The sequence below is a fragment of the Leucopleurus acutus genome, assembly GCF_964270905.1.
Source record: "Leucopleurus acutus genome assembly, chromosome: 3".
Lineage (NCBI taxonomy): Eukaryota > Metazoa > Chordata > Mammalia > Artiodactyla > Delphinidae > Leucopleurus > Leucopleurus acutus.
In genome coordinates, this window is record NC_139145.1 from 2,581,170 (window position 1) to 2,598,714 (window position 17,545).

The 17,545-nt window shown below is 54.1% G+C and overlaps 1 protein-coding gene across 1 annotated transcript; it reads right to left on the reverse strand.

The window, feature by feature from the left end:
* Nucleotides 1-1,807: 1,807 nt before the first annotated feature.
* GNA15 (G protein subunit alpha 15) lies at nucleotides 1,808-17,206 on the reverse strand (the record flags this gene model as incomplete). Its single annotated transcript, XM_082835934.1, has 7 exons — nucleotides 1,808-2,034; nucleotides 3,017-3,170; nucleotides 4,411-4,540; nucleotides 6,922-7,050; nucleotides 7,736-7,890; nucleotides 9,502-9,686; nucleotides 17,062-17,206. The coding sequence occupies 7 exons, from the start codon at nucleotides 17,204-17,206 to the stop codon at nucleotides 1,808-1,810; spliced, it is 1,125 nt and encodes a 374-aa protein (XP_082692060.1).
* Nucleotides 17,207-17,545: the final 339 nt, after the last annotated feature.

Here is a 17,545-nt window from a genome sequence, read left to right on the forward strand (position 1 = left end):
GAGACGGGAGGGACGCAGCCACAAGCCAGGGATACACAGAGGCACCAGAAGCTAGAAAAGGCAGGAAGGACTTTCCCCTAGAGCCTCTGGAGGGAGCACGGCCCTGCTGACACTTTAGTCTCAGACTTTGCCTCCAGAACTGTGAGAGAATACATTTGCGTGGTTTTAAGCCCCTCTGTCTGTGGTACTTCGTTACAGCAGCCCTGGGAAAGTAAAAACTGGCCAGCACTCCTCAAAACTGTTAAGGTCATCAAAAACGAAGAAAGTCTGAGAAGCCATCACAGCTCAGAAGAGCCTAAGGAGACGTGGTGATGAAACGTCGTGTGGGAACCTGGGTGGGGTCCCAGGACAGAAAAAGGACATTCGGGGAGAAAGGGAAATTCGTTGGACTTCAGTTAATAATGGGTCAATATGGGTTCATTAATGGGGGAAAAAAAGTACCATATTAATATATTAATAATACGGGAAATCAGGTGTGGTTTCATAAGGCAACCCTCTGTATTCGCGATTTTTCTATAAACCTAAGACTATTCTAAAAATTAAAGTTTATTTTTTAAAAAGTAAAACAAAACAAAAAACCTCTTGAATGAATAATAGAATCTTGGCTTGGCCACCACCCAGGTGTTTAGCCTTAGTCAAATTATTCAGTTTCTCTGTGCCTCGGTTTCCCCATCTGTAAAATGGGGGTGATGGGGTTGGCGCTTCATGGGCCTGCCCTGAGGATGGTGGGAGACCAGGATCTGGAGGAAGTGGAATCGTCATCATCTCCATCAGGGATGGGCGGTGGCTGCTGCTGGAATTTTGGGTGAGTAGCAACAGAAGGTCAGCTCAAATGTCCCCGGGGCCAGGGAGAGAGGCTGAACTCCACTTCCTGGCTCAAAGTGCACACAGTCCCACACGGTTCTGTGTACCATGCCCTACACAAGTGGCTGCACAAGTAGGACTTTTTCCTTCCTCGCTACCCTGCCCGGGACAGACGACCTGAGATGGGACCGCGCGGGGCAGGGGGTTGGTTGCTAAACAGGACGCCCCTAAGAAATCAAAGGTCTCCAGAATGTCATTTCTTTAATGTCCACCCTTCAAGGGGCCCCGCAGAAGGTGAGGTAATAAATACAGAAGGTTGTAAGATGCAGCACGCCCGGCCCCCAGCCTGGTAAGGAAGGGGGGCGGGGGATGCCTGTAGACCTCGGTTTCCTTCATCTGAAAACTGGGGCAGGACACACTTCGAACCACGAGGCTCTGACACGGCAGCGTTTTCTGGGCGTCTTTCTCCGGGCGTCTTTCTCGTAAGAAAACGCAAGTCCCTGAGCTACGCAGACCTCAGGCTGGGATGCGGCTCCTTTCCGCTAGGGGGCGCCAGAGTCCGCGTCCCTCGGCATGAAGGACCACTCCCCTGTCCCGGGGCTGGTGCATCACCCCCAAAAGGGTCCCAGACCCCTGCCCAAGGGGGGACATACCTGGAGGTGGGGGTCCTGAGAGAACCCCATCCACCCAAGTCCTGGATCCCCTGCTCCCTTCACCTTTTCCTGCACCCCGGCCTCCCAAAAGGCCATTGTGCTCCCTCTCCAAGGAGATACAGTGAGTCGAGGAAAGGAAGACACAGAGGCTGTCCTGCTGAGGGACGGAGAAAGGAGGAGGCGCCGATCGGCCTTCCACCCCGGCTCACTCGTGGCCCTTCTGCCACCTGGGCCTGGGGCTGGAGCAACAAGGGGCACCTGGGTTCGCTGAGCGCTGGCCCACCCCGCCCCCACCGCCCGCAGGTCCCGCCTGCCACGCGCGGGTCTGAGTCCGGAGCGTTGGACCTAGGTCACAGCAGGTTGATGTCGTCCAGGTAGCGGGCCAGGACTGAGTCCCGCACGTCCTTGAAGACCTTGCGGATGTTCTGTGTGTCCGTAGCGCACGTGTAGTGGCTGAAGAGGCGGCGGGAGCGAGAGCCCTTCCTGCTCCCGTCTGCGCCGTCCACACAGCTGGTGTACATGCCGGTGTACATGTCCAGGATGAACTTCTTGGCTGCCTCCGTGTCCTGCTTCGGGCCTGGGGACAGGGGTGGGCAGTCAGGGCACACAGCTCATGGGGCAGGTGGGAGCCTCTCCCTCCTGGGACCAAGGTGGGCTCTGGAGACCCTGTCCCCGATATGGGCAGCAACAGGGCTGCAGGGACCACCCACCAAAGTGCCTGCCTGCCACCGCCATCTTTTGCCTTTCTAGCTGGTCACTTGACTCAGGCCAAGCCAATAAGAGCATCAGGTATGTGTTCATGCAGGTCACATGATCTGGAATGGACCAATGACACTGGTCTCTGGGACTTTGGGCTGAACTGTGTTAAAAAGAGACCCTCTCTCTTGGCTGGGCTTGGAGCTGGGGGGATGGGAGCCTGGAACTGCAGAGAAAGACATCCTGGGGAGGTGCAAATGGGGAAACCGAGGCCGAGAGAGAGGGGGGGAAGGATGGCCATCCTGGTGAGGCACACATGCGATTCCCCCCACCACCATCTCACATTCATATATATATATATATGAATATTAATATATATATTCATATATATATATGAATGAATGACTGGTGTCCTTATAAGAAGACAAGAGACAAAGTCATGTGGTGACAGAGGCAGAGATTAGAGACATGCATCTACAAGTCAAGGAATGGCAAGGATTGCAGGGGACCACCAGAAGCTAGGAGAGAGGCCTGGAACAGATTCTCCCCTGGAGCCTCCAGAAGGAACCAACCCTGCTGACACCTTGATTTCAGACTTCTGGCCTACTGAACTGTGAGGGGAAAAATTTCTGCTGTTTTCAGCATCCAGTATGAAGGCTTGTGTTAGTTTATCCCCATTCTACAGAGGGGGAAGCTGAGACTCAGAGATCTTGGGCAGAGGACAGAGATGGGTCTGGAACTCAGGCCTGTCCCATTGCATTTGAAACCCCACTGGCTCTAGGCTGGGGTAGGACCTGGACCAGCATCTCTCTTGGGAGCTGTTTTTGGGAAGTGAAGGGATAGAAAGTTCTAGAACCACTCACCCTGGAAACTGGGGAAGTAGGTAGCCAGGTGGGAGGTGGGGATCTTCTCCTCCAGGATGTCAGTTTTGTTGAGGAAGAGGATGACGGAAGTGCTTTTGAACCAGGGCAGTTCCAGGATGGTGCCAAACAGGGCCAGGCTCTCCTTCATTCGGTTCTGGGTTGGGGGGCACAAGCAGGTCATGGATCTAGACGGCCAGCTCGGCCCAAACAGGAGCCCTCTCCCCACGTAGAGATGGGGCTGTCGGCCCCCCATCCAGAAGCTTGAGGCTCCCCAATTCCCACCCAGCTGGGTCTGAGGGTGGTGTGGCCAGCTGCCTATGTACGCCCGAGATGGTTTTGTGCCTATACTGGTTTGGGTAGTGTTCCCCCCACACCAAAATTCATGTCCACCTGGAACTTCAGAATGAGACCTTATTTGGAAATAGGGTCTTTGAAGATGTAATTAGTTAAGAATCAGTCACACTGGAGTAGGATGGGCCCTAAGTCCAATGTCTGGTATCCTTATAAAAAGGAGAATTGGGACACAAGGAGATGGCCACGTGAAGATGGAGGTAAAATGGGGTGATGTTTCTATAAGCCAAGGGACGCCAAAGATTGCCAGTGGCCACCAGAAGCTGGGAGAGCCTGGAACAGATTCTCCTTCACAGGGAACCAGCCCCACTGACACCCTGACCACAGATTTCTGGCCTCCAGGACTATGAGACGATACACGTCTGTTGTTTCAGCTCTCCCCCACCCCCATGCCCACCACCTCCCAGTTTGTGGTACTTCATCACAGCAGCCCTAGCAAACTAGGCCATCTCGTGTGGCTGGACTGGAGCAAGATCTGTGTCAGAATGACCTCAAATTGATTCTATCTGATTCAGTTTGAAAGTCGAAATTATAACATCTGATCCTTGGATCCCGAAACTGTCTATGGGAAACGTTAACCCTGAAAAGTGCACATGTCAGAGATGATAACGTGCCTGACCTTCACGCCGGGAGTTAATTAGGAGAAGAGTTCACGCAAAGGAGAAGAATTCTGAGTAAAAGCAGGACATTGTCCCCATGACCCACATTCCCAGGACAGCTTACATTGTGCTTCAGTGGGGTGCGGGGGTGTGTGTGTGTCTTGAGGCTTGAGTGTCCGACTCTATGTGTGTGTGTGTGTGTGTGTGTGTGTGTGTGTGTGTGTGTGTGTGTGTGTGTCAGGGTCCTGGCCTCACAAATGCTTGTAGATCTGTGTGTTGGGGTTCAATGGTCTGACCACAAAAGAGTGGACGGTGAAGCTCAAAGCCACGCCAGACACACAAAGCCCCACTCAAGAGTGCCTGCTCAGCTGTGGGTCCCCGGGCCAAGATGGGGGTAAGAAAAGCAGGGGAAATGGTGTCCCTGCATCCATCGTGGCCCCTCACCTCTTGGTTGTTTTCCTCCAGACACTGGTCGTATTCGCTCAGCGAGGCCAGGTAGATGAGGGCGATCACATTCTCGAAGCAGTGGATCCACTTCTTGCGTTCTGACTTTTGGCCCCCGACGTCCACGATCCTTACCGGGAACAACTCCCTTTCAGAGTTCAGGCCTAATCGGGACCCCCCGTGACGAGGCGTCCCAGACCCCAGTCATGGCTGGGACATGCCATGAGCAATATTAATAGCAACAAGAATAGATGCCAGCCACCTTGTGTGTTACAGCGTTTCACCCCATGGAGCAAGTATCGTTATTATGCCCATTTTATGGATGAGGAAACTGAGGCATAGGGAGAGAGGGCACTTTCCAGAGCTTCTACTACACTGGGCTGCCTGATTTCTACCCCATGGTAGAAGACAGCTGGTTGCCCTTACTCTGCCCTGGTTCTGGCTGGGTGACAAGAGGGAAATTGTGGATCGTCTCCAGAACTCAGTTTCCCATCAGCTGTGTTCTAGTTGACCGTGGGAGTGTCCAGTGGCCACACAGACGGGCAAACGCCATCCCCTCTGTGTGTGGCCCAGGGAAAGGGTTCGCCTCCACCCCCACACACACCACAGCAAAAGCCTGGGCCCTCCTGCCTTTCTGTTCTCTCTTCTAAGAAACGTGGGTTACTGATAACAAGCCCTGTGTCATTTCCCCAGGGATGGGACCATTACTCAGGCAGCTGGAAGGAAATGCCAGAAGCCTCAGAGCAAGAAGGGACTTGCCCTGCTGTACCGGAGGAAAATCCAGGCTGATGCCTGCGGCTCCTGATTCCTGAAACCAGCCTCTCTCGTGATCCTCAGAGTCCCTCAAACCCCGTATCCAGAGCGGGGTGTGTGATGCAGCGGTTGAGACTGGGGCTCCGATGGCTGAGATAGGTGTGGGGTATGCTAGTTGCCAGCCTCCCAGCTCGGAGTCTCAGTTTCCTCTGAGCCCTCACCTTTGGCCTAAGAACGGACTCAAGTTTCCCCATCTGTTAATTCCCCTCCTCAGCCCAGCCTTACTTCTGAACTTCCCCAACCACTACTTTTACTCCTAAACGTTTACCAACTCATCCATCCATCTATTCATCCATCCAACCCATCACCCACCCACCCATCTATTTGTCCATACGTCCACCTACCCACCCATCAATCCATCCATCTGTCTATCTATCCATTTATCCATTCATACATACATACCCCCACCCACCCATATACCCATCCATTGATCCATCTAGCCACCCACCCACCCATCCACGCGTCCATCCATGCATCCACCCACCCATCCATCCATCCATCTTTCCAACCATCCACTCACATTTCCAAACTTCCACTCGGACCTTCAGCTGATCATCACCAGTGAAGCAAACTCAGCCCCTAACTTTGAGGGTCTCCCCGTCTAGTGGAGGAGACCCAATGCAAACAGATAAATTATGAACCTTCCTGCTAAGGACTATTGCAGAGGCCAGAACAACATGGGGCCGGGGGAGGGGGTGTTCAGGGAAACAAGGGATCAACATGGGTGGGTTGGACACTGAAGGGTGTCAAGCATCCCCCTGCACCCTCCACAGGTCCCTGCCTAAGGTCACTGAAGAGTCTCTCAAGGCCACTAAGGTCACTGAGGATTCTCTAAAGGCCACTCCCAGAAGTCGCTTCTCTCACTGTATTCTTCCTGACCTCTCCTTGGCCTTTGACACTGACCATGACTCTGCATGGACCATCCTTTGCTGCACTGGCCACCCACACCTCTGGCTTCCAGCTCAGGCCTGTGTGCGCCCAGCCACCTCCCAGATGCCCCAGACCCCTCAGACCCAACCTGCCCCAAATGAGTTCATCATCTATTGTAACACCTCCTATCCCGCCACCACCACTGTGGCTCCACCATCTACTCTGTCACCTTGATGGGAAACCCATAGGGAGTCACTTTTGACTCTCTGCCCTAAATCCCATGCTCATCTAGTCCTGCCCATTCTACATCAGAAAGCATTCTCGCACTGTCCCCTCATTTCCATCCCCAAGGCCACTTCCCGGGCACTTCCCAACCCTTTCTGCCTGAACCGTGGCTCCTGCCTTCTCCTGGGTCTCCTGACCTCCAGCTTCACCCCTCATTTGGGGCTGGGGAAGCTCAAAGGGTGAGCTTCCCCAGCCCCAAATCAATCCCTCTGGTCTAGCCCTGACTGCACAGTCTCTGTCTCTTCCTTCCCATCACCTCCTAGCTCCAGTGAACTCCTATTCATTCTTCAATGCCCTAATAACAATGTCCCCTCCTCCAGGAAGACGTACCCTCCCAGAGCTCTGGGGGCTCAGTTTTGGCTCCCCCAGGTCCCAGTCCTGATTCCATGGAGGGGCTGGAGGTGTCTGTGTCCAGCCTTGCCTCCTTCAGCCTGGCAGCCCCTTTGGGGGCTGGGACTAGGCAACTCCTACTCATCCCTCAGTGCCCCAGTTCCTTTGCCCCTCCAACAGGAGCCTTCTCCACCCACCAGGCTATGTGCTCACCGCAGGTTGGTTTTCTGCACGGAGAAGCAGTACTCGTTGATGCCGGTGGTGGGCATGCGGCTGCGGAGCACGTCCTGCGAGGTAGGGATGTAGCCCTCCTCCATGATGCGGTCCAGATTTGACAGGTAGCTGTAGAGCCAGAAGCCCTGAGTCTTGGCCTTGAAACCTCCCTTTGCTTCTCAGGCCCACCACCCAGGGCCTGGTGAGGACCTTGCTGGGGGAAAGAGTGCCCCCAGGGCAGGGCCAGGATCTCTGGGGTCCCAGGTGGCTCAGGAGCACAGCCCAAGGCCATGGGAGCATCGGGAGAAGCAGCTTCACCCTCAGCAGCGTGACCCCAAGGACTGTCTCACTGGTGCGGGCGTCACCCTGGGAAAACTGTCACCCCAGGTGTGTCACTGCCCCAAGAACAGTGATAGCTGGGAGCACTAGACACCCAGCGTCGTACCCAGGACAGCTTCACTGCATGATGATGAACAGCGTCACCCCAGAAATGGTGTCACCCCAGGACAGCGTCATCCTAGAACAGTCACCCCAGAGGCGCCATCACCCCAGAAATAGTGTCACCCCAGGAATGATGTCACCCCATGAACAGTGCACCCCAGGAGCTGTGTCACCTGGGGAGCAGCGGCTCCCCGGGGACGGCCTCACCCCGGGGCAAGACCACCCACAGCATTCCCAGCAGTGGGAGCTGGCCAGCCTGAGGACCCTCTGCCGGCTCCGATCCCTGGGACTGGGTCTCCTCTGGCTCCGCCTTGGCACCGCCTCGCGCTCGGCACCCCGACCCCGCGCCCGTCCCCGCGGACCCCAGACTCACTACACTGCCGAGTCGAGCAGGTGGAAATCGCGCCGGCGCTCGTAGCAGGCGCGGATGCCAGAGTCCCTCCACAGCCACTGCATGGCCACGGCGTAGTGCTTCTCGAAGGTGGTCACCCTGTAGGGGTCCTGGCTCATGATCAGGTTGGCCCGGTGCTGGGGAGGGACAGACGGACAGGGGCGGGTCAGAGCAGCCGGGCGGGGCGGGTTGCCCTCCTGACGTCTCCACCCCCTTTCGTGCCGGCGTCCATCCACCAAGGGTGGGCACAGGTAGAGCGCACGGCGGCGCGAGGGGCCAGCAGGGGCTTGCTTGCCTGCGGGGAGCGTCAGTTCTGGGGGACCCTGCCTGGGGCAGTAACCTCTTCTCTATCTGTTCTCCTTTCTTTGCACCGGAAGCAGGCACTCCTGTTGTTCATGTCTGAAGATAGGGTCTTTACAGAGGTAATGAAGTCACAATGAGGTCATGAGGGTGGCGCTAATCCAACGTGACTGGTGTCCTTGTAAGAAGAGGAGATTGGGACATAGACACACACAGAACGATGACCACGTGAGGACACGGGGAGAAGACAGCCATCTACGAGCCAAGGAGAGAGGCCTCAGAACGAACCAGTCCTGAGGTCTTGTGGGTCGGAACCCTCATGCACTGCTGGGGTGATGCAATCTGGTACAGCCATTGTGGAAAACAGTATGGAGGTTCCCACCAAAATTAAAAATAGAGCCACTGGGAATTCCCTGGCGGTCCAGTGGTTAGGACTCCACGCTTTCACTGCTGAGGGTCCGGGTTCCATCTCTAGTCGGGGAACTAAGATCTCACAAGCCATGTGACATGGCAAATAAATAAATAATTTTTAAAAATAGAGCTACTCTATGATACAGCAATTCCACTCCTGGGTATTTATCCAAAAGAAATGAAACTGGGATCTTGAAAAGATATCTGTACACCCAGGTTCACTGCAGTGTTATTTACAGCAGCCAAGATGTGGAAAGAACCTAAATGTCCATCGGTGGTTGAATGGATAAAGATAGATATATCTCGAATACTATTCAGCCTTTAAAAAGAAGGAAATTCTGCAACAGGGGACAATGTGGATGAACCTTGAAGACACCGTATTAAGTGAAATAACACAGTCACAGAAGGACAGATCCTGCACGATCCCACTTACGTGAGGCATCTGGAAGAGGCAAGTTCATGGACACAGAGAGTAGAATGGGCTAGGGGAAGGGAGTTGGGGTTGCTATGAATAAAGTTTCCCTTAGGCAAGCGGAATACATCCTAGAGCTCTCCCTGATGACCTTGTGTCTGCAGTTACTGATACTGCATCGTGCGCTTAAAATTTGCTAAGAGAATAGATTTCATGTTGAGTGTTCTTCCCACAATAAAATAAAAATTTTAAAGAGAAGGGTGATGTGACGCACAGTCTGCATAGCACCCCTCCCCCCAGCAGGGTAGTGCAGGGCTCAGGAACCAGTCCACCGTACTAATATTTCTAGAACAAAACGCCTGCTGACTCAGGACTCCTACCAGGCATCATGGGGTCCAAGGGAGAGATGGCTGAGCCCTGGGGGGTCCACGGGGAACCCGCGAAGTCGGTGGGGGGACCTGCTGGTGCTGAGCTGCCTGGAATGCAGAACAGGATCCCAGGAAACCTTGGAGGAGGTGGTTCTTCACAAGGACTTAGGGGATCTGAAGGGACACGGTCCCACCCTGAAGTCCTAAGGAAACCCCTCCCAGTGTGGCGCCCATGCGGTGAGAGCCGGGATGTTCACCTTGCTCTCGGGCCAGCTGAAGGGGATCTGCAGCCGTTCCATAGCCTCAATCATGCTCTGCATGGACACGAAGATGTTCTGGTAGACCAGGCTCCGGAAGCTCTTGCGTTCCTCCTCCGAGTAGCCCGCCCCGTGGATAATGCGCATCTGCTTGATGAACGTGCTCTTCCCGCTCTCGCCAGGGCCTGGGGAGAGGACTCTGCGGTCAGCTCAGCCCTCGGGGCTCCCACCACCCGCCACCTCCCGCCACTAGGGTTCAAATCCCCGCTCTGTGATCCCGGGCGAGCAGCTTCATGGCTCTATGTCTCGGTTTCCCCACCTGTGAAACATGGTTTGCTGGGTGGACGTGAGGGGTAAACTAGTTCATTAAAAGTTTGTCCCAGGAGGGGCAGCACACCACGGCCTGCCGGTCGCTGTTTTTATTTTTAATTTGGGGGTTTGGTTTTGTTTTGTGTTTTTGTTTTTTTGCCACCCCACGCGGCTTGTGGGATCTAAGTTCCCCGACCCGGGATGGAACCGGGGTCCCCTGCAGTGAAAGCGCTGAGTTCTACCGCTGGACCACCAAGGAATTCCTGACAGCTGCCTGTTTTTGCATGGCCAGCAAATTTTTACAGTTTGCATGGTTTTTATATTTCTAATTCTTTTCACCCTTACAGTTTTTACATTTTTGTAATGGTTACAGTTTTTGCATTTTTTAATGGCTGAAAGGAATCCAAAGATTCCTTTTTGGTGACACCTGAAAATGACATGAAATTCAGGTTTCAGGGTTGGTCAATAAAGTTTTATTGGCACATGGCCGTGCCTTGCTGTATACAAATTATCTAGGGTTGGTTTCTCGGGACAGCTGCAGTGTTGAGTAGTCAGAGATCCTCTGGGTTGCAAAGCTGAAAAGATTTACCATCTGACCCTTTACAGAAAAAGTCTGTGGACCCCTGGCCTAGAGTGTGCTTTGACATAGTAAGAGCTACATTCCTGTCCACTATTATTAGCAATAGTAGTCTTTACCATGATTATAATTACTATTATTATTATTCACTATAATAATTTCAGGAAGAGAAAGTTTTGTGAAGGAAATACAATAAGATAAATAGATAAAGAATGATTAAGTGACTACTACAGCTAAGTGTCACAGAAGGCTTCTCAGTGGAGGTGACATTGGCGTTGAGATCTGAAGGCTGGGAAGGTTGCTCTCGTGCCAAGATCTGGAGGAGGGAGCACCAGGCAGTGGACACAGCACGTGCAAAGGCCCTGGGGCAGGACCAGGCCTGGTGTGTTGGAGGAATAGCGAGGAGGCCTGTGTGCTTGGAGCTGAGTGAGCGAGGGGGAGAGAGGGAGGAGGTGAAATTATGATTGTGGAAGGGGTTCTAAGGAGAAGGGGGCTTTGAGTTAGGCTGGGTAATCTAGGAGGGCTTCACTGAGGAGGTGACATCTCATCTGAGACCTGGCAGATGACAGAATTCATTAGAAGAGAAGGGGGAATAGCATTCCCAACAGCAGGCACAGCACATGCAAAGGTCCAGGGGCAGGACCATGCCTGGCATGTTGGAGGAACAGCCAGGAGGCCTGTGTGTCTGGAGCAGAGTGAGCGAGGGGGAGAGAGGGAGGAGGGAGGGCAGGGAGGGGACGGGGCAGGTCGTGCAGGGCCTTGTGGGCTGTGGGTAGAGGAGGGGTGGGGCCTGACCCAGGGGCTCACAGGTGGCCCCTGACTACTGAGGGGAGGGCAGGTTGGGGAGGGGTGAACCCAGCCAGATGGGACTGTTCTGGTCCAGGCTGGACCCAGGTGGCCGCGTGGAGCTAGAGAGAAGAGGACATATGCCCAAGATATTTGGGAGACAGAATACACAGGACCTTGCTGATGGCCCAGAGTGGGGAGAGGGGTCCTTGCAGGCTCACCTACAGAATCTCCAGGGCCAAGCGCTGGATGAAACCACAGGGCCCTTCTGAGTGCAGGGTCGCACGTCAAAAAGCCGGTCATGGGTCTGGGATAGTAACACGAGAACCTTTGGAAGCTCAAAGAGCAAGGCCTGGCTCCCTGCTGTCTGAGCCCTGATATCTCCCTGTCTGAGCCTCTGTTTTCTCGTCTGTGAAATGGGCATGATAGCCAGGCGGGAGGTGTGGGGCCGGGAACCACCTCCAACACCTTGTCACCCTGCCGGCTCCTGGGGGACACTGGTGTGGGGTCCCTCCAGGGGTGGGGAAGGGGACTCGTGCAGGAGGAACTGGGACTAGCAGCAAAAAGGGAAGGGGTGCCCTGGCTGGAGCCAGAAAGAGGAACCAGGAGCAGAGGAAACACAGCAGGGAGGAGGCGGGGAGTGTAAGAAGCAGCAGAGGATGGGGTGGAACTCTGTTGTACCGCCCCTGGGGGGCTCTCGTCCCCTCCCACTCCCAGCAATTCTGAAGGCAGTGAGGGCAGGACCCAGCAACACTGCTGCACTCGAGATCCAAGGAAAAGAGTCAATTTTCTATGGCCCTAAAGGACATTCATGGGGAAACTCGGAATGCCAGCGGGACGTGATGGTGACGGGATTCGGGACGTGATGGTGACGGGATTGCATCACGTTCATCGCCTGCTCACCATTGCCCTGGGGGGGGGTCTTTGCTTTTTAGTGGGACGTAAACCCACTGAAGTATCTGGGGGGGAAAAGGTGTCAGGGCTGCAACTTTACTCACAAACGGTTCCGATAAAAATGAATACGTACGTATTAAATATAATATATAAATGTATAACAAATAAACTATAGCTATGCATTATGTAAATTATAAGTATATACACATATACTTATATATAATGTGAGTGTATACATACATATATATATATATATATAGAGAGAGAGAGAGAGAGAGAGAGAGAGAGAGAGAGAGAGCGAGCGCAGGGTGGAATGGGATAAAGGGCATGTGATAAAATGTTAACATTTGCAGAAGAATCCGGTGCAACTTTTTTATAACTCTGAAAGTATTTTAAAATGAAAAGTTAAGAAAGTGGAAAAAAAACCCTCAAGGGCTTCCCTTGTGGTGCAGTGGTTAAGAATCCACCTGCCAATGTATGGGACATGGGTTCGAGCCCGGGTCCGGGAAGATCCCACATGCCGTGGAGCAACTAAGCCCGTGCGCCACAACTACTGAGCCTGCATGCCACAACTACTGAAGCCCATGCGCCTAGAGCCCGTGCTCTGCAACAAGAGAAGCCACCGCAGTGAGAAGCCCGTGCACCTCAATGAAGAGTAGCCCCCGCTTGCCACAACTAGAGAAAGCCTGCATGCAGCAACGAAGACCCAACGCAGCCAAAAATAAAATAAATAAACTTATTAAAATAAAAAAAACCCTCAAATGCCATGTGAGATGCTGCATTGGAGGCTGGAACAGAAAAGGGGCCGTGGTGGAAAAACCAGTGAAATCTAAATCTGGAGTTTAGTTAACAGAAATGTAATGGTACGGTTCCCACATTAAAATCTCAGCTGTGATGAGCACACGGCACTTATGTAAGATGTCACCACGAGAGGAAGCTGTTTAGGAGGAGACGGGAACTCTCCGGACTATCTTTGCCACATTTCTGTCCTTCAAAAATGATTCCAAAATAAAAAGTTTCCTGCAAACAAACCAACAACAAACAAAAAACGCCCCACAGTTCCACAATCTGAAATGCTTCAGTAAGGAGATTCCTTGGATTTCAGGACGGGGATACATCAAACTCAATAAATATTCCTGCAGTAGAACCTCTGACTACCACAGTCAGTGAGATAAACCCACAGCCTCGCCTCCCACTGGGAAACCTGGGAGACGGGCTGGTGTCCGGAGCTTCTGCTATTTGGAGGTGGAAGAGGTACCGTAAGTCCCCCTGTCCTCCTAGGGTGCCGGGGGGTCCACACGCACCAGCTTGCCTGAGCCCACAAGAGGAATGGCTCTTGGCTCCACATTTCACGTGGGGCAACTGAGTCCCAGATCGGTTGGGTCATGCAGCTGGTGGGTGGCCAAACTGGGACTCAAACCCGGTTCTGAGTCCAGAGCTCACGGGCTTTTTAATAATCATTCCGGGAAGTTCCCCAGGCACTGCCTGAATTATCGTCACTAAGATTCCCACTGTTTTCCCATTCGCAGTGGAGATGTGGGGGCTCAGAGAGGTGAAGTGACTTTCCCAGGGTCACACAGCTACTGGAAAAGCAGAGGAGTAAACACAAGCCCTTGTGGATCCTTCACCTTCATCAAAGTATCAGTTCATGTGATGTTTCTACGGACGCTCGGAAGCTCGTCGGCTCCTCTGGGTGCTGCCAAGACGGCGGTGAGACCTACGGCAGGGGGCTGCACCCTTTGACCTTCCTCTGGGTTGCCCCCAAAAGTGTGGAGAACAAAGAAAGATCTCACCAAGAAACAGTTAATTTTTATTTATTTATTTATTTTGGGGTGCGTTGGGTCTTCGTTGCTGCGTGCAGGCTTTCTCTAGTTGCAGCGAGCGGGGGCTACTCTTCATTGCGGTGCGCGGGCTTCTCATTGCGGTGGCTTCTCTTGTTGCAGAGCATAGGCTCTGGGCACGCTGGCTTCAGTAGTTGTGGCACATGAGCTCAGGAGTTGTGGCTCGCAGGCTCTAGAGCACAGGCTCAGTAGTTGTGGCACATGGGCTCAGTAGTTGTGGTGCATGGGCTTAGTTGCTCCACGGCATGTGGGATCTTCCTGGACCAGGGCTCAAACCTGTGTCCCCTGCATTGGCAGGAGGATACTTAACCACTGCACCACCAGGGAAGTCCGCAACAGTTAATTTTGTTGAGATGCACCGATTTCTTTTTTTTTTTTTCCTCTTCTGTTTCATTAAAGAAAAAAAAATATCCTGGTTGCCACCCACAGCTTGGGTTTTGTGACTCACAAGTGGCTCACAACCTGAAGTCTGAAAAACTCCACCTTTGCAGCTGTGACTGTCCTGGAGCCACTGAGGAATCAGGAGTCTCTCTGCTCCCTCTCCTGATGTGGTTCAGCAAGCCCCCCAAATGGGACTGGGAGCTGCAGGGAGAGCTGTTGCCACCTGGCACGTCCTCGCAGCCAGACGGGAAGTGATTGCTTCCTTCTGGGAATGGGTGAGGAAGTAGAAACTCGCGGAGGCCAGGAGCCGTGCCAAGCCCCAGGCATCGCGAGACGCTGTGCAGCTCCTTCCATGGGTGATGGCAGTCCCAGCCCCGCCATCCTCCCCCAGGAAACTGGGCCACTGGGACACAGGGAGCTGCCTGAGAGCAGACAGCTCATCTTCTTTGCCCAGCTCTGCCTCAAAACTGGCTGCAGACCCCAGACCCATCCTGCCGCCGCCCTGGGCCTCAGTTTCCCCATCTGTCATTGGGCTTCTGTAGAGGCATGTTCACAGGGCAGTCAAGCGTGTGGACTGTGGAACCAGAATTCTAGGTTCCGATCCTGGTTGTGTGACCTTGCGCAGGTCGCTTCACCTCTCTGGGCCTCGGTTTCCCCGTCTGGAGTGGTTCCTACCTCACATAGTATGGACAGAGCTGGCTCCTTTAATTGCCTTATTCTGAGTCTTCCCCCTCCTCAACGTGGTGACCACTTCCTGTCAGGGACAGACCCCCAGCCCCTTGGCCTTCTTCCTCCAAAGGGTCAGCCACCTCCCAGAAAAAAAAAAAAAAAACTTTTGGATTCAATTCCTGTTTTTAAAGAGGGCAGGTGTGGAAGCAGCCCTCAGGGCTTGGATAGGGGTGTTGAAACCACAGTCCAGCGGGCTGTCCATAGGGCCACCATCTGTGCTTGGGCACGTGGACAACCTCCCCTCTCCCCTCTCCCACCCCTACCAGCAGAAGTGGCTTCCTGATTTGGGACTGGCTGTGCAGTGATCAGTGGGGCAAGGGACTTTCCCAGCTCCAGGAAGATATGGTACAGCTCTGGGGAAAATCATCCCTGAAACAGGATTCATTCATTCATTCATTCATTCACTCATTTATAAATCATGCATCGGGTATCTGCTCTACGTCAGGTCACCGTACTCCTGAAATAGATGCTGGGGACACAGGAGTGAATAGGATGGACATGGTCCTCACCTCTGTGTTGCTTGCTATGTAACTGGAGAGACAGACAATAAACAAGGAAACAAGAACACACCTGAGAGAGCGTCAGCGAGTGAGTGGTATGAAGAAAACTCAGGCGAGAAAGAAAGATGGGGCTGACTTTGAAGCCCGGGAAATCAGGGAAGACTTCTCTGAGGAAGTGACACTTGAGCTGAGACCTGCCTTGAGTGAAAGGAGTGAGAGCACCAGCCATGCAAAGGCTTGGGGGATGCTGAGAGCCCTGGGCAGGGAGAATGGCAAGTGCAAAGGTCCTGAGGTGTGGTTAAAGAAAACCTGAGATGTGCAAGGAAGTATCACTAACACTGCCAAACCCCTAGCCCAACAGGTCAAGAAAAATGGAGCAAAGACAAAGAATGAAAAAGGAGACATCACTACAGATCCCACAGACATGAAAGGATGACAAGGGAATGTTATAAACAACCTTGTGCCTATACATTTGACAACTTTGAAGAAATGGACAAATTCTTTGGAAGATATCAATAACCAAAGCTCACTCGAGAAGGAATAGCCCTATTTATTAAAAGATAGTAAATAACATATATATACTAGCCTAGCTATTACAGAAAGTGAATAGAGATAGCTATGAAATTAAATTCTTAATTAAAACCTTCCAGGCTCAGACAGCTTCACTGGGGTCCCATGCCCCCACCCTCTCCTCTCTCTCCACCCCTCAGGGCTGCCCCTTGCCACCGAGCAAGAGAAGAGAGAGGACGGCCATCCAGATGACCAGGCTCTTTGCCCCAGGACAGGCAGATGGGACTTTGGAACACTTCCCCGGCCCTCGCTCAGGGCTCAGGCAGTCCCAGGAGACCCTCCAAGGCTGGCGTCCCTGGGCTTAGGCCAGCAGGGTCATACACAGGGCAAGGTGGCTGGAGAAGTGGACACACGTGGACAAGAAGACATGAGGTCTCAGAGGCTTCCAATCCACCACACCCAAGTCACCCCCACTCCCTCACCCTGTTCTATTTTCCTCCTGTTCTTCGCACTGCCATAAATTATTTTACCTGCTTATTAGTTTGGGGGCTTAACATCTGTCTCCCCCACCGGAAGCTGAGGTCCCCAGAGGCAGGGACACGCTCCATCTCCTCTGCCGCTGTGCCCCCACGAATTACTCAGTATGTCTTGAATGAATGAACCGACCAATCAATCAATCAATCAGAGGCACGTGGCAATGCTCTCTCTGCCCACACGACTCGTGCTGATAAACCACCAGAACAGACCCAGCTCTCCAGAGGGACGGGAGGGGCTCGGAGGGCGAGGCTGGAGCTCCCCGGGCTGTGCGGCTCATTCCCTTCCTGTGACGCGGAACCGGTGCGGCGGGCCGGGCCTGCCCGACAGAAGCCAGGCCGCCGGCCCAAACCGCCTCTGCTCCTGCAGATGCCCAGGAGATGGCCGGACCGCGGGACGGGCCCACAGCTCACCCCTTGGGACTAGGAACCGGGCCTCAGTCGACTCATCCTGAAAGTGGGCTCCCAGGCTGTCCCGCCCGGGGTGGCCGCGGACTCACCCAACAGCAGCAGCTTCAGCTCCCCTCGGTCCCGCTTCTTCTGCTCCAGGAGGATCTTGTTGATTTCCTGGTCGATCCGGGCCGCCGACTTCTCGTCCTCGGTCAGGCACCAGGCGCAGCAGCGCCAGGTCAGCGAGCGGGCCATGGTGGGGCCTCAGCGGGCACCAGGCGGCATCGCCCCCGCCCCCTCCTCCTCCCCCGGGAGGCACCCCGGCCGGCCGCTCCGGGGTGGGCTTCTGACAGCCGGCGGCAAGAGTCTCCCTCGTCGTGGGGGTCGCCCCCCCGGGACCCCCGGCTTCCCGGCCTTGGGCACCCGGCGGCCCAGCTCGGCGAGGCCTGCGCGGCGGGTCAGGGGTGGAGAAGGAGAGGAGATGCCGGCTTAGGGCTCCCCGCCCACCCCCAGACCTGCCCGGCCCGGCCCGACAGGTTGACGGCAGTAGAGCGAGAGGTGAGGTGGGCGCCCCAGGGGAGGGCGGGGCGGGGA